Source organism: Aotus nancymaae, unplaced genomic scaffold, assembly GCF_030222135.1.
Source record: "Aotus nancymaae isolate 86718 unplaced genomic scaffold, 86718_ANA_hifiasm-v0.15.2.pri h1tg000011l, whole genome shotgun sequence".
In the NCBI taxonomy this organism is placed as follows: Eukaryota; Metazoa; Chordata; class Mammalia; order Primates; family Aotidae; genus Aotus; species Aotus nancymaae.
Genome location: NW_026988422.1, coordinates 2,344,178 through 2,360,509, shown reverse-complemented (window position 1 = coordinate 2,360,509; position 16,332 = coordinate 2,344,178). Strand labels below are relative to the sequence as shown.

General features: G+C 38.5%; 1 protein-coding gene across 3 annotated transcripts in view; it reads right to left on the bottom strand.

Moving 5' to 3' along the window:
• Positions 1–16,332, bottom strand: part of ADGRG7 (adhesion G protein-coupled receptor G7) — a 93,486-nt gene that overhangs the window by 53,744 nt on the left and 23,410 nt on the right. For 2 of the 3 annotated variants that reach the window (XM_012476901.2, XM_064374556.1), the window contains 6 exons: positions 15,461–15,565; positions 12,886–12,998; positions 10,181–10,330; positions 8,609–8,709; positions 2,663–2,796; positions 2,438–2,545 (listed from right to left, as the gene is read on the bottom strand). In XM_012476901.2, coding sequence (XP_012332324.2) covers positions 2,438–2,545; positions 2,663–2,796; positions 8,609–8,709; positions 10,181–10,330; positions 12,886–12,998; positions 15,461–15,565 — 711 coding nt within the window. Of the gene's footprint in view, positions 1–2,437; positions 2,546–2,662; positions 2,797–4,319; positions 4,866–8,608; positions 8,710–10,180; positions 10,331–12,885; positions 12,999–15,460; positions 15,566–16,332 lie in introns of those variants that run through there. The other variant, XM_064374557.1, reaches the window with a different exon arrangement.

The window sequence follows — 16,332 nt, the reverse complement described above, 5'->3', positions numbered from 1 at the left end:
CTTCTAGTTTTATTGCATTGTGGTCAGGAACTATGTCCTATATGACTTCTATTTCACAAAATATATAAGTTTTTCTCTGTGGACTAGTAAATGGTCAGTTTTTAACATACTCCATGGATATTTTTAAAGAAATTTTATTATCTGTTCTATTTCTACAACAAAATTACATACACATCAGCATATATAAAGGTCAAGTTTATTATTTTTGCCTACTTGATTTTCAATTCCTGGGATAGTTACACTAAAATCTGTCCCTATAATAGCATTTTTCTGAACTCCCCATGTATTTGGAGATGCCTTTTAAGAGAATAAGTAATTAAACAATAGATATTTTTGGAGACTAGTTTTTTTCTGAGATGGAGTCTTGCTCTGTCACCAGGCTGGTGTGCAGTGGCACGATCTTGGCTCACTGCCATATCCACCCCCAATGTTAATCGATTCTCCTGCCTCAGGCTCCTGAGTAGCTGGGACTATAGGCACGCACCACCACACCCAGCGAATTTCTGTATTTTTAGTAGAGACGGCATTTCACCATGTTGGCCAGAATGGTCTTGATCTCCTGACCTCGTGATCTGCCCGCCTTGGCCTCCCAAAGTGCTGGAATTACAGGTGTGAGCCACCGCGCCTGGCCTGGAGACTAGTTTTTTTAATTAATATAAAAAATGTGTCCCTTTCTATCCAACTGGTTCTCTGTCTCTATAATAGTGTTTTTAATTCATTAGACTATATTGATTATTTATATGAAATGAAAAATTAGATTTTTACATTTTACCAAACACAAAAATAAATTCTAAGTGCACTGTAAACACACATATAAATACAAATACTAAGTAAGAGACCATTATGATGACTTCAGAATAGGGAAGTATCATCATAAAAAAGACACAACGTACCAATTATACAAGAAAAGACTGACACATTGGGTACATTGCTACACTACAAATTAAAGTTTTGGTGTGACTAAAAACATCAGAAAGATAACTGGAGTCTGGAGTGAAGATATTTACATAATCAACAAAGAATTAATATTCAGAATTTAAAAAGAATTTCTAATGGCCAATAAGAAAAAGATAAACTATCTCATGGAAAAATGATCAGTGTTTGAAATGGTGAGTCCCAGAGTGGGAAATCTGAATGTCTAATAAACACACGGAAAGACGCTCAAATCAAAGGATAGAAAAACTAAGCAACCATATCATACCGTTGAACTTTCAAGTTGCAAAAGGAAAGTAACAATATATGTTTCATATTATCAGTTAGACAAAAGTTAGTAAGTCTGATAACCCACAGATACACCTTCAAAAAAGGGTAAGTTTTTGTTTATAAGTTCTATACAGCACGATAAAATGTATGTAAATATTTAAAAACATCTCCGCAAATAGCATATTTTGTTTATGGATACATAAGTATGCAACAAAAGTTTAAACACAGCTATGAAAATGATACACAACTTCAGAAAGATGTGATTTCTAAGGGGGGGAGGATGGGAACGGATAAGGTAGAGGGCTTCAGGTGCAACTGTAACATCGTCACCCTCTTTTTTAGAGATCTGAAGCAAATACAGCAAAAATTGACATTAGTTTTCTTTGCTGGTAAGTACATAGGTACTGCTTACATTACTTACTGTACTTTTCTGTATGCATGAAGTATTTTAAATTTAAAAAATGCACAAGAACACAGAAGACTTAGATTTAGTTTCTACCATCACAAAGCATGTGGCCAAAGCAAATGACAGCAAAACTCCAGAGCGCCAGATTCACGAATAATACTCTCTTCTTTTTTAGTTGCTATTATAAATTTATTCTGTCTAACACATACACTTTCTGGCATTGGGTTTTTTTGTTTGAGAAGAAATGAAAAGTAAGTGTATGTATTTACTTATTTTTTTTTTTTTAGACTTTGAAAAATACAACCACTTCAAGTTACATGTAAGAATTTCTGAAAGGTTATATGCAGGATGATGGTGGGCACACGGTGAGCACCACAGAGAGGTGGTAACCTAAAACTGATACTACTAAATAATGACTGTGCCAATTACATAGACTTTTCCAGGGTCAAGTCTGCAGGATGAATCTGAGCCTGAGAGTGTCATGCCACTAGTAAACATGGTCAGAGCTTGTGATTAAATGTGTTTTAAATGTGCAAGTGTACAACAGAACCACCTTAGCAAGATTTTTCAGGAAAACATATTTGTGTACGTGGCCTGGGCATTTCAATTCTGCTACTTTCCAAAAGGTTTTTGAGAAAAGAAAAAGAAATTATGACTTAGAATAGTAGAGTTGAGATTACCATAATATGTCAGAGCTCAAGCATACTCAAATGCAAATTACTCAGTATCAAACTAAGTAGACATTATTCCTTCCTCAGTAAATTAGAAGTTCTTAGTACCATGAATTCCAGTCCATTCTTTTTTAATGTAACAAAGTTTGAAACCTACCTTCTTTCATGTTAAGCAAAATCTGCAGTTCAGTGTTTTCATCTGGATTAAGGCCATCCACGTTTGTCTGTATAAATGTTGAACCAGAAACTAGGGAACCACTAGCTCCTATGAGAAGAGAAAGAATAGAATTGTAAAAATCTACATTATTGTGCACAGAGCGTTATTCATCATCGGTAGCAGAATGCTCTTTGCTGCTACAAGCACACAAGATTAACAGCTCACCTTTCTGCACAGAGAATTGAACATTTGAAGGCATATTTTCTGCAGAGAAATTTGCTGACTGTATTGCGATGTTGGGTTCCACCACTGACTGATCACCCAAAGACAAGGAATAATTCTCAATTTGCTCGATAAGCCTGCATATAAAAAAACACAACTTAATACTCAAGATATTGCCATAAAATCAAAGGTATGTGTTCTCTCTTACACTACAGCAGAAAAACATGAGCATAGAATTGTGTGGTCATGACAACATTGACAATTGCCTGGCAATTGACAATGGATAATGGATATACTTCTCTAGAGTCATGGTGTGTTATATGTACTTAAAAAAATTCTGGGGGATAGTCCTCACTGAAGGCCACCTTGAACATAGATGGCAAAAACGTAGAATTCAAGAATGATAGATTTCCCAGAAGAAATAGTCTTTATTATGATGCTTTTCACACAGAAGGATGGTCTTGCCACCCACCATTGGCAAGGCATGCACTTCTAATTGTTTCTCCAGTAGTGAGAATCCATTTCCACTTATTGATCTTCTTCATCTCACTCAAACCTCTTAGGATCCAAAGCATGTTTTGAAAGTTGTTCATTCCTGAGGTGACTGTTCAGATGGAGCCACCGAAGAGCAGAGCTCTGAGCTCGTTGCCTCAGCTATGAACTAAACCCTGAAGGTTTACACAATGTTCTTTTCTACTTTGGCTAAGGTGAAAGATAGATTAGGTGGAAGGTGGGAGGGAGTGGGGGCGACCTGTCGAGTTGATGCTCTCCAAAGAAAAGTCATAAGACCTTTGCCTTTTCTTGTTTCTCATAGAAATATTTGAACTATTATTTCTGTACTTGACCAAACAAAACCTCTGTATGTAAAATAATCAGTCTGGTTTTTCCAGAAATGAAAGGATTTCATCAGAATGTAGTTGTTCTAAATCCCAAATCTTTATTTCTGACACTAAAATATCTTTTTTCTACCTCCAAATGAGATAAATAGAAAGTTTACAAGAATTGAGGATTGCTTTATAAAAAGAATGTAATCATCATTCGTATGGAAACATTCAGATTAGATCCTCTGTTTCAAAGTTTTCCTTTTATAAAACCATTTTTAGAAATTCATACATATCCCAGAACTGCTTTCAACAGGAGGAATACCTAACGAAACTCCAATCTGCAAAGAGTATCATTCTACCTAACAGTAACTGTTGAGTACCTACTTAGAGGTCAGCACTCTGAGAAAAAGCGGGAATTCCAGGAGCTGCTTCCTCAGGCATCTGCAGGCTAAAAGGAAAGACGTGGTGGATAGACCAGAGGTGGTTTTCACGTTGCCACTACCAGGTTGCTCCAAGCACAGCTACTTCTAAGTTCATTTTTTCTTCTGTATAATTTTTCCTTCCACTTGTCATAACTGATGAGATTACAGATGGGCACCTGCCCCAGAGGAGCCAATATAGAAAGTGGCCATCAACCTGGTACGATGGACTAAAATAAGTCATCAGATTCTTGGACACAGGATTTTTTAAATTAGTGCTGTAGTTATATCAGGAAAGTCATCATTTAGAGGGAGGCAGAGAGGTCATTATATCATTGTAAGAAAAAATACAATTTAAAACTAAGAGGCTAATTCTTCCTGTTGAAAAGGCCCATAAACTCCTCTACTAAGACTTACAAAGCTGCTTTGGATCCTCAGTCGTTCTTCCTCGGTCCATATGGCAATAAAAGAAAGTAAAATTTCAGGACCCTCTAAATTTATTGTGTCCAGGAGGAAGTTAAGCCCTGGAGACTGAATCACTTCAAGCATGTTTGCAGCTTCTACTTCTTAGATTATAGATTAACTCTCTTCTTCATTGTTCTTGTTCATAAATGACTAGGAGAGACCGGAGACCAGACCTTTCCCCTTTCTAATGACGGATCTATGTTATAGATTAACTGCCTCCTTTGTCCTGTACCTAACTCAGACCAGATGGCTCATGATTGTTACGTATTCAGTGTAACTGTGACATCTTCAGTGTGGAATGTTAAATACACCTTTCCCGAAAGAAAAAGACCATCTCGGCTAATCAGATCATTATAACCATGCATTAAGCCTTATATAGAAAGATGCTGAAATTCTGTTAAACTTCCCTGAACTTTGTTTATATAAATGATCCCAAACTTACATGCTTCAAAACACTGACTTCCATTTTTTGGAATCTGTGCTACCTAGGCAGCTGTCCTTAAACTTTGCACTGGAATGAACTCTCTTTAAACTAGAGTCTGACCTTTTTGATTATGTTGGATGGACAAGGCCCACTATATTATGATCCAATTCTTGGGACCCCCATGAGACCCCTAATGCCTATTTACAATAAATCTCTATTTGGTCAAGATAATTTGAGTGGGTGCCAGGATAGCTGGACACAGAAATACAAAAAGAAAAGTGAAATGTAAACGTACAGGGTGGTCAGTGCTAGGGAGGCATTTTGGTTCTCAAAGTCAGGTAAACCAGGGCAATTATGACCTTCACTATGAAAGCAAAGTTCTAAGGTTATAGATCAGACTTTGGAACCAGTGTCCAAAATGGTGAGGTCAGCCAGTCGCAGTGGCTCATGCCTGTAATCCCAGCACTCTGGGAGACCAAGGAGGGTGGATTACCTGAGGTCAGGAGTTTGAGACTGGCCTGGTCAATATGGCAAAACCGTTTCTACTAAAAATACAAAAATTAGCTGGGCATGGTGGCACATGCCTGTAACCCCAGCTACAGGGAGTCTGAGACAGGAGAATCTCTTGAACCTGATTGGCGGAGGTTGTGGTGAGCCGAGATCATGCCACTGTACTCCACCCTAAATGACGGAGTAAGACTCCATCTCCAAAAAAAAAAAAAAAAGAAGAAAAAATGGTGAAGTCCTCATTGATTGTACTATGATGCCCTCACCAGCAGAAACCCTGGCTACACCTCCAGAGCTCTGCCCACTTTGACATTCTGCCTCTACCCAACTTAGAGAAAGAGAATGGACACTAGAGACCTATGACAACTTGAGATGGCTGGAGCTGGGGCGGAGTCCTTCTTTCCTGTCACTCTCCTCCTGTTTATTCTCACCCTCTCCACTTCTCCCTATACTATAGAAAGGGAATTCAGTAGCTGAGAGACTGAGAGACACCAAGAGAAAACTGGAAAGAAAGAAGGAAGAAGTGAAGTGAAATGGATGACTAAGGCCTGGCGCCTGTCAGGGAACCCTGCACCCAGCCTAGGTTCAGAAGATGGAGTTTGGAAACCAAGGATTGTCCTGAGCAACAATTAATTTCCTTGTTGTGGAGAGATGATCTCTGTTGGCAGTTCATCAGGAGTATTCTCCTAAAGAAACCTAAACCGGGCGCGGTGGCTCACGTCTGTAATCCCAGCACTTTGGGAGGCCGAGGCGGGTGGATCACGAGGTCAAGAGATCGAGACCATCCTGGTCAACATGGTGAAACCCCGTCTCTACTAAAAATACAAAAATTAGCTGGGCACGGTGGCGCATGCCTGTAATCCCAGCTACTCGGGAGGCTGAGGCAGGAGAATTGCCTGAACCCAGGAGGCGGAGGTTGCGGTGAGCTGAGATCGCGCCATTGCACTCCAGCCTGGGTAACAAGAGCGAAACTCAGTCTCAAAAAAAAAAAAAAAGAGAAACCAGCCTGGGTAACAAGAGTGAAACTCAGTCTCAAAAAAAAAAAAAAAAAAGAAACCTAAAGGGTTGGTGACCTGACTTTGGGGATAGAGGCAGAGGACGGAGCCTTATCTAAGTGAATGAAGAAAGGATCTGAGTCAACGATAGCTTATGAGAAAGATCACATGGTAGAGGATAAACTGATAGACCATCATTAGAAAATAGGTGGACTAGAAATTCAGAGTGGTAAAAGGAGGAATTGAGCGTGCTCATACCATTTTATAGTTCAATGTATCCTACACTTTAAATTTTTATGTATCCTCTAACTACCTCCTTTAAAACGATTTGGATATTGCATATAAATCAGACAAAATTGTTTTTTCCTTTATATATTAAGCCAGTAAAATTCACAATTATTGACTTTTAGGAAAATGTTCCTATCTGCTTTGTGACCTGTGATGTTCAAATCTCACAACTTCTCTTTTCTCAGCTTTCTCATCAAAAACATCCGTTCCTCCTCTCTAGCAAGACTCTGCAAACACAAACCTTTCAGCTCTGAAGGGAGCCCACTCTGGCTCTTGGCCTTCCTCTTCACTGAACTTAAACTCTGGACCCCGTGGGCACTTCCTTCTCATATGTAAAGAAAAATGAGAGACATTTATATTCTATATGAGAAGGGCCCAGACTCCTATTGAAATCCGAAGTCACAAAGTACTGTTCATTCAGCCTCTACCACCACCTCTCAGAATTACACTCTTTTGAATGCTCTGTTTTGTGCCTTTGTGCTTTTTCTACTTTCAAATTTCAATACTAAGTAGGTACTGGTTGTAACCATTAGAAAACTAACAACTACTTCTGAGAATTTCTCCTGAGGAAATAATGAGTCATGTAAATAAAGATTATGTACCAGAATGCTGATTACGTAGAGCATTAAAAGACTTCCAGGAATGTGAATGTCCAGCTGAAGAACAAAGAACTGTTTCAATAAAAGTTTACTCATATAATGTAGTAATCTAAAAGTATGATGTAGATGCATACATATTTATATAAAAGACGTTTATGAAGAAGATGTTTGTAAGGTATTGACAAAAGCAAGTTATGAATCAATATAGTATGTAATATACATATACATACAGACAGACACACAAACACAGAGAGAGAAACAAAGGGAAAAAACCTGGAATATATACAAACAGGCTAATAAAGGTAAGATAATTTTTTAAATTTTGCGAAGCTACCTATTTTCTTATGTTCCTACAATGAGCATGTATGCTTACTTGAGTTTAATGAAATTCTCTGCATTCAGCATCCTTCAATTTGTCCACGTGACCTCATTCTTCTTGGGCACTGGACAAGAATTCAGGACCCAGCAAGTGCAGGGACCCAAAAAGGCTGTCACACTGGCCCTTTGGCCTCACTGGCAGAGGGCAGCCACCCCATGTGATGAGGCAGAGAGTCCTCTGGGCTGATAACACACTGCTGTCCGTGGATGGTGGAGATAAGAGAGCATCGTAACACGCCCTCTGGGGCCTCGGGGCTGCAGGCACCCCACCTGGACGCTGCTGCGGGACCTGCACAGAGTTTGCTCCTGCCAGTGGGGAAGGAACTGACTGGTTCCCATGCTTGTTCATCTACATATTCCCTCCCATGAGGGGCTGGGCGGGGCCAGTGGGGAAGCAACTGACTGGTTCCCATGCTTGCTCATCTACATATTCCCTCCCATGAGGGGGGCTGGGCGGGGCCAGTGGGGAAGGAACTGACTGGTTCCTACACTTGCTCATCTACATATTCCCTCCCATGAGGGGTTGAGCGGGGCGGGCTGAGTAAATGGGGCACCCCTACCAGGAGCTCCACGAAGAGGTCAAGAAGACATTATTGGAAAAGCTAAGGAAAATAAGCAAAACACACCAGGGTTTTGGAAAGAGAGACGTGAGGTACAGCTTGGGGGATGGCAGTGTGTCCTGCAAAGTGAGCTGTTCTCTGCAGCTCTATGTGTTGGAGAAGAAGTTAGAAGAGGTCTTGCCATGCATGTAAGTTGCCCCTTGGCCATGTCAAACTAAGGTGAGAAAAACAAGTTCTAGTCTAAACGAGCCCAGTTACTGTCTATCTCCCAGGCCATAGCCAGCATCCCTGGATGCAGGAGGTAACATGTACCACTCCATCTAGTAACTGAAGATCAAGTGGAAAGTCATGGCTGTTGTCTGCATTCCAGGGGAATCAGCCAGTTACTGCCTCCATGAGAGAAATAAAGACGTCTCTGTTAATACTTTATCCTAGAAAAGGAAACAGCACTTTTAGTCAAGTTTTCTTTCCAAATCGAATTTGTGCTTACGTTGTAAGGGGATCATCATTAGCAGTAGCAACAGCACTTTGAAAAGCGTCTTCACTGGCATCTAGGAGTTGACTCACTGTTACTACAGCAACTTTCTTTGCCTGCCAAGAAGATACTGATCATCAGAGAAGCATACATCACACAGTATCGTCACCACCATTATCATCATGAATCATTATAGTAGCAAGTGGCATCACTGATATGATAACATAGAGGCAGGCATTTTACAAAATTAAAGGTTTATTTTTTGATCCACGTAATATGACAGAGAGAATCAAGATAAGTCAAAGTGAAAATATACATTAAGGTAGTTAATTAGGAGGTTTAAGTCTCTGAATTCAACCTCATAGCAAGATCTTTCACAGAATCCAAGAACGCAAAATCAAATGGTTGGATACAAAAGCAGAAACAAAATAAGAAGGGTGTGGTATTCTGGTGGTTACAAATTACAGCTCCCAACACTATAACTAAGTTATACTTAGTATAACTGTTAGACAGTGTAACTATTAAACTTAGTAAAATTAATTCTAGTTTTCTCACAATCAGTAACTCAGGAGTGTGTCAGAGTGATGATCTTTTGGCGTTTGATTACTATTTCACTGTCCTCTTTGGGAGTGTTGAGCCCTTCTGCCTATTAGTTAATCCCTCCATTAATTCTACATTTGGAGGTCAATGTTGCCTCTTTCAATTCCATTTTTATTAACTTGTGACGTGAATCCCACCTACTTTTCAGTAGGAAAAATACTTTTCAATTTTTTTTTCTGAAATAAGACATTTAAAGGGAATGGGAGAAGGAGTAGCTATTTTCAGGGCATGCTGATACTCAACTTGTACACAGGGTCAGTCCATATTGGTGGTTTATAGCCCTGATTGACCACTGTCCAGCTATACCAATTAGTAAATGTTGAGTATACTTGTTTTCAAGTACCAGGGTTTAACAGGTTAAAATATCAGGAATGTAAACTAGGCTTAACGTTTTCAGAAAACCAAGACTAAAATTTAAATATGCTTAATAGAAATGGATCACAGTTTAAAAATCACATGTTGCAAAGTAACTTCTTGAAACACTATTTACTTGAAACACACTAGGGATGGTGAGGTCAAATGTAGTTGGTAAACATATTCGTAAAGTACAGTAGACTTATGCATTCCAGGACTTCCTAAAAGACTTAACATGATAGCCAGGTGTGGTGGTGTGTGCCTGTAGTCCCAGATGCTTGGGAGGCTGACACCTGAGAATCACTTGAACCCTTTAACCCGAGAAGCAGAGGTTGTAGTGACCTGACATTCGTGCCACTGCCCTCCAGCCCGGGTGACAGAACAAGACTCTGTCTCAAAAAAAAAAAAAAAAACCTACAATAATGATCATTTTGAATATACTAAAGGAAAATATTTGGACAAGAGGCCCTTTTTTATTTCTTTGAGCATTTCTCAGACGGAGTGCTGTGCAAAATGCCTTTAAGCAACCTAAGCCATGCCCAAATCCATATCATGGAATAAGGAGTGGAGTTCAGGACATCTTTCTTTCCCAACACCCCCTCTTAAAAAAAAAAAAAGTTCTATGAGTTTTACCTCAGATGAAGCATTTCTGGATATGTTGAAGATCTGTCCAACCACTTGTGTAGCACTAATGATGTTCTCGGCAGTTAATTTATTGGCATTCGATGTTAATATCTGGACTTCAGAAGAAATGCGATTAAGTGGTGCTTCCGCATTCCCTACCTGTTTAAAAAATCAGAAAAAAAAACCCCTAGCTTTACACGACTATGTCCAAACACTTTGTAAGCAACTGCAGGTAAATGAGCCGGAATTTAGCTGAGCCTCAATCTCCTGAGCATCACGTCCGCTCAGTTTTCCACATTTGCATATTTCCTTGCTTAAAGGACAAAGTACATGCAGACCAGTGGTTTCCCCACTCTTTCCCATTTGACAGGATCGATGAACTATAAGGGGCTGCCTTAGCTAGATGGGAGCTACTAGAGTGTATCCACGGACCAGTGCTGTCCGCTGTGTGCTACAAAGGCCGCAGAGAGATAAGTATAGAAACCGAAAATAATTGGTCAGAAACATATAAAGCAATTTTATGCTGTTCAGTATAATAGTTCTAAAATTTTGGTTTGCATTTTACACATCTTTTTCATTTCATTTTTCTAGTAATTCATTTTTATTGTATTTCACAAAATTATTGGTGGGCAATGGGTTCAAAATTTTTTTAACTGGCTTTTCAGCACAGGTGGTTTGGGAAGCACTAATTGTGACACCCTCTCTAGGTACCAGTTAGCCCCAGGGCTTTATGTTGTGAGGCTAAAATGTGCCAATCCATGTTGTCATTGGTGAAGCTGGGTGTCCATACATGTGTGCATGTATGTGTAGGGGGTGGGCTTGGTTTTCACTAGATGGCAGCATCATTTCACAAATTATACCAATGCTACAGGCTATTCACTCTTGGGTAAGCATCAGAAACAATATCCAATCAGTAGACAGAAACAAATAACTCCAATTCAATAGCCAGACCCTCACTATGTGCTAGGCACTCTGCTAAGATGTTTACAGGTGTTATTACATTTAATAAGCAAAACAACTTTGTGAGTTATGCACCTTCAAGAAAAATTAGGGAGCTCGATCAAGTTTCACACAGCTTAGAAATGGCAGAGCTAAGAACCAAACACTGGTTTGTCAGATTCCAAATTTAGCATCTTTCCTCAGTCTATGGTTTGGCACAACTTGTGTGGCTGGCAGCCACCTCTACTCTCCAACTCCCATCCTCACCCCACCCCTACCCTGCCCATCTGTGATTAGGGAGCCAAGGTATGTGGACTTTATTTTATTTATTTTTATTTTTTTATTGTTTTTGAGATGGAGTTTCACTCTTAATACCCAGGCTGCAGTGCAATGGCGCAATCTCAGCTCACACAACCTCCGCCTCCTGGGTTCAAGCAATTCTCCTGCCTCAGCCTCCCAAGTAGCTGGGACTACAGGCGTGCACCACCATGCCCAGCTAATTTTTGTATTTTTAGTAGAGACGGGGATTCACCATGTTGACCAGGATGGTCTCGATCTCTTGACCTTGTAATCCACCCACCTCGGCCTCCCAAAGTATGTGGACTTTAAAATAAAGAACAGCTCCATCACTTTTTGGCTGTAGTTACTAGGCAAAATGGTTCACCTCTCAGAACCACGTTTTCCTTATCTATGAAATGGGTACATTAATACCTGTCTATGGTGTTATAAGAATTAAACATGATAAACTAATAAATATATTAAATAATTGCCACAATATTTGGCATGCAGTAGGTGCTCAACAATCAGTAAATGTTATTAGCTATAATTATTTGTAATATGGGATTAACATTCAACTCACAGAGGTTTCATAAAGATTAAATGTGGTAACATAAGCAACATACCCAGCACGTGAAAGGCTGTACGTAAAGCTTGCTTTCCTTTTCCTCCCCTTGCTTGTCCCCAAGTGTTAGCTCTTCCATGCATGTGCATTTGGGTACAACTTTTGTCAAAATAATTTAATCTTCATGAAAAAATATCTAGTTAGATGTACTTCCATTTCACCTGCTCATAGATACAACCCTGAGACCTGCATCAGGTTTGGAGTTTCCTGTTTCAAAGGATCTGGTTGTAGTTGCTTTCTCTTCATGCTGATCCAGTTACGACATCTAAAGGCTTTCCTTTGGTCTCCAATGTCAGGGATCTATACCCAGTCAAGACTTCACTGGTCTACAAAGATGAAGCCATTTAAAATGTACTGTTGATTATCGTTTGCTGAAATTTGCTGAACAAACTGTCATTTTTCACAAACATATGTCAACTTTTAAAAATGAGAGTGGCGGCTGGGTGCAGTGGCTCACACCTGTAATCCCACCACTTTGGGAGGCCAAGGTGGGCGGATCACTTGTGGTCAGGAGTTCGAGACCAGCCTGGCCAACATGGTGAAACCGTCTCTACTAAAAATACAAAAATTGGCATGGTGGCGTGTGCCTGTGATCCCAGCTACTCAGGAGGCTGAGGAAGGAGGATCACTTCAACCTGGGAGGCTGAGGTTGCAGTGAGCCGAGATAGTGCCATTGCACTCCAGCCTGGGTGACACAAGCGAAACTCCGTCTCAAAAAAATAAATAAATAAGAGTGGCTTTATTTACTAGTTTTTGTTATTTCTAATTTGAGAGTTTTAAAAGCATTGATTTGACCATCAAGTATCCGAAGAACAGAAACTTGCATGGAATCAGAACTTCTTGCAGTTACCCATCAGCGAGTCATATGGCATACCTCCTTTTCCAGGGCTTTCAGAGTTGCGCTGCAATTTCCTATTGTCGCATTTTGTAATTCTATGTCTCCGTATAGAGAGAGACTGCACAGCCGGACTGCCCTTGGATTGCCCGCTTTAATAAAAAGAAAATTTTTTATTAAAAATACTATTTATTAAAATTATTGCCTATTATTTTAAGGCAATAATTAATTTTTATTAAAAGTTATTTATTAAAAACGTATTGCCTATTATTTTTAGGCAGATACCACTTATTGTCTTGATTTTTAAATCCAGAGTTCAAAGGACAAGTTGACTATTTCCTTCCTTCGATGTCTTCAAGTAAGATTTGCCTTTCAACAATTAAGGACATAACAGCTTTGAAGCGGATATGATGAGAGAATACTAGGCCGAGAGACTAGAAACAATATGAATAATTCCTGTATATGTTGAATTATATGTTGATCTTGACTGCTTTATGCAAATGTGGATAACAGCTGAAAGGCAAAGAGTTCTATTATATTCTCTTGTATGTATTAGATGTTAGGTTGCCTCTCAATAAATATTTGCTGGGTCATTTGCTTTATTTCTTAGGATTACCATTCAAGTCTCCCTACCTCATTGCCTTCCTATAGTTAATACTTAAGTAGTTTCCATAGAAAAAAATCATAATTAGAGGGACAGCTGACCAAAAGATAGATTTTTCCTCAGGACCAGCTTTGGGCAGCTCCTTCTCAGGACAACAACTAGAAACACGGAAATTAGAGATTGCTTCAATAACATGTAAACCGCAAAGTTGGAGTCACTCTTAATTTATACGACTTCACCTCTACAGCATAACATAATGAAAATCTCTAACGTATTTATAGGCTATAAATAACTTTTAAGTGGACACACGTCAAATCCATCTTTTCCTCAATGTTACCTAAAATGTAAATATCCCCCAAATCTTGAGAAGTATTTTGCTCATTTGGTATATAAGTAGTTAGAAGTAATTATTAATATAAAACTAAAAGCAAAATTGCCAACAGTTAGAAACTAAATCTGTACAATTATAGGCTTAATCTGAAATTTGAGGTGCTCAGAAAAGAAAAATTAATAAACATGTTTTCATAATGGGTGCTCAGAAAAGAAAAATTAACTATCAAATAAAAGACATTGAGTCTCTTGTCCCACAGAATTCATATATATTAAACAAGAGTGATGCCTTTTCATGGGTATGTTACTGACACTCTTACTCTTCCTAATTCAGTAGCACAGTTATGTTTTGTAAGTTGTATCTGTTTTATAAACCATTATGAAATATTTAGGACATATAAAACATGTAAAATTAAAACAATAGATACCAATAGCATACAGTATAGTATAGTACAGTATAGTATAGTATAGTATGGTAAGTATAGTAAATATCAACATGGTTGAAGCCCCTTTTATGCTCTGAGTAAAAAATTCAGGAGGACTTATGTAGAGAGTAGGATCATGAATACTTGAGTAAGCATGACTGATACGGTATTTCAGATATTTCTTTATAGCAATGCAAGAATCAACTAACACAATAATATATATGGGCAGAAGCAATTTGAACTCCACAAATCAAATACAGATCTGGATAATTTCTCATAATAATAAGATAAAAAGCATATCAAAAAGAGCAATTCATGTAATTTTTTTAGTGCTTCAGAGTTCCCTTGACATACACAAAAATAAATATCTAAATAAAATGTCACATTTTCTTCAGGGCCATTGCAGGCAGTAGTTTTATCTAACATTGTTGTCGATGATCTAGAATTAGCTATATTCTTAAGATATCTAGTTCCATAGGAAGCAGGGAATTACCTGCTGGAAGATTGCTCAGATGCAAGTCAACACAAACAAGGAGCAGGTAAAACATTAGGGGAAATTATATGGCATAATAGGCTCTGGTTATCAGGATAGAATTTATGAATTTCTAAAGCCTGCACTCAGAAGATATTACTCAACGTGACACTGAAATAAGTCATCAAAATCTTTGATATTATCAGGGACCATATTAGAAATAGAAAATGCTATTTACTCCTTCACTCTCAGAATGACTCCACACAAGTAAGGTAGTCATGTTCAAGAAAAGCAGAATGAAGCTAGAGAATGTTCCAAGAGGGATAACTAAAGTGACCTGGAAGTGAAGGATTACCAACTGTAAACAGACTTAACCATGCATCTCTACCTGGAAAGATGAAATCTGAAAGTAGATATGACATAAGTCTATAACTTTTACTGATTAGACAAATTTAAATATATATATATATTTATAACTAAAAGAGCAAATGTCAGTTTGATTGAACTCTAGGAGACAGCAAAAGCTAGAAAAATAAACCAATTAAGGAAAGATTTGGAGAAATTCACAAACAACTGATTCATATTAAACTTCTGAGAAATGTAAGGTTTTATGAGATACTACCTTAAGTTTTGAACATTAGCATCATGAAAGGGAGTCAAGTCCTTCCACAAAACTTTCCTGTTGCCCTTCAAGGACCTAACACTAGTTGGAGGTATGAGAGGTGTGACTCAGCATAGTAATTCTTATGCCTAAACAGAGTAGACGTTTGGGAAAACACATACCATTTGGAGTACTCTGGTCGCATGTTTCCAAAGACGGTCCATATCTGCCCACTGGGATTCTGGCAAAAGTAAAATCCATATAGGTACTATTTTCACAAAAGTTAGCTGTAATCAAGAGGAAAAAAAATCTTATTATAAATCATACTTTAAAAAATTGAAACCAGATAAAAGTCAAAGGTCAGAATCTATGCAGTGAAATTTGAAAGGTAATAGAAGGCTAATAGAACCCCCTGGCCTGTGAGAAACTTCTATACTTTCCTATCTGGTCAAGTTACTGACATTAGAATGACTAGTATGTTAGATCACAGGTTCCAGTTAAAATGTGCACAATATAAACCTGGTAGAGATGGGATGTGAGGTAGGATACTGTAACAGATTAGATGAAATCTTGAGAACTAAAAATATAGAGTCTACAGCAGCCAAAGGCATCATGAGGATGTGGGCAAAACAAAAAGGCCAAATTCATGGTGTCTGTGGGACACAGTGAGTGGTAGGAGTACAGTAAATGATAGCAGTGGGTACCTAGGGCTCTGGACTCTACGCAGACAGCATGAAGTGTACAGTGTTGGAAAGCACACCTCAGATTTAAAAATGACCTTGAACTTTGATTCTGAGGCACAATTGATTGAAACCAAACCACTAACTTAATAATAACTCTTCAAGGTAAAGGAAGAAAAGATAAAAATTTAATAAAAGTATATACTTAGGAAGATGCATCTTGATTTCAGAAAAGTTAAATATATTAGAGTAGTGATATTTGAAATAGGGTAATATGGCATATTACCAATTGAAAGGATCTGAGAGAATCATATCATTCATTGCCCTGGATTAGTCACTGCAGCCAGAACGAAACACAACTGTGAGTTTGCAGA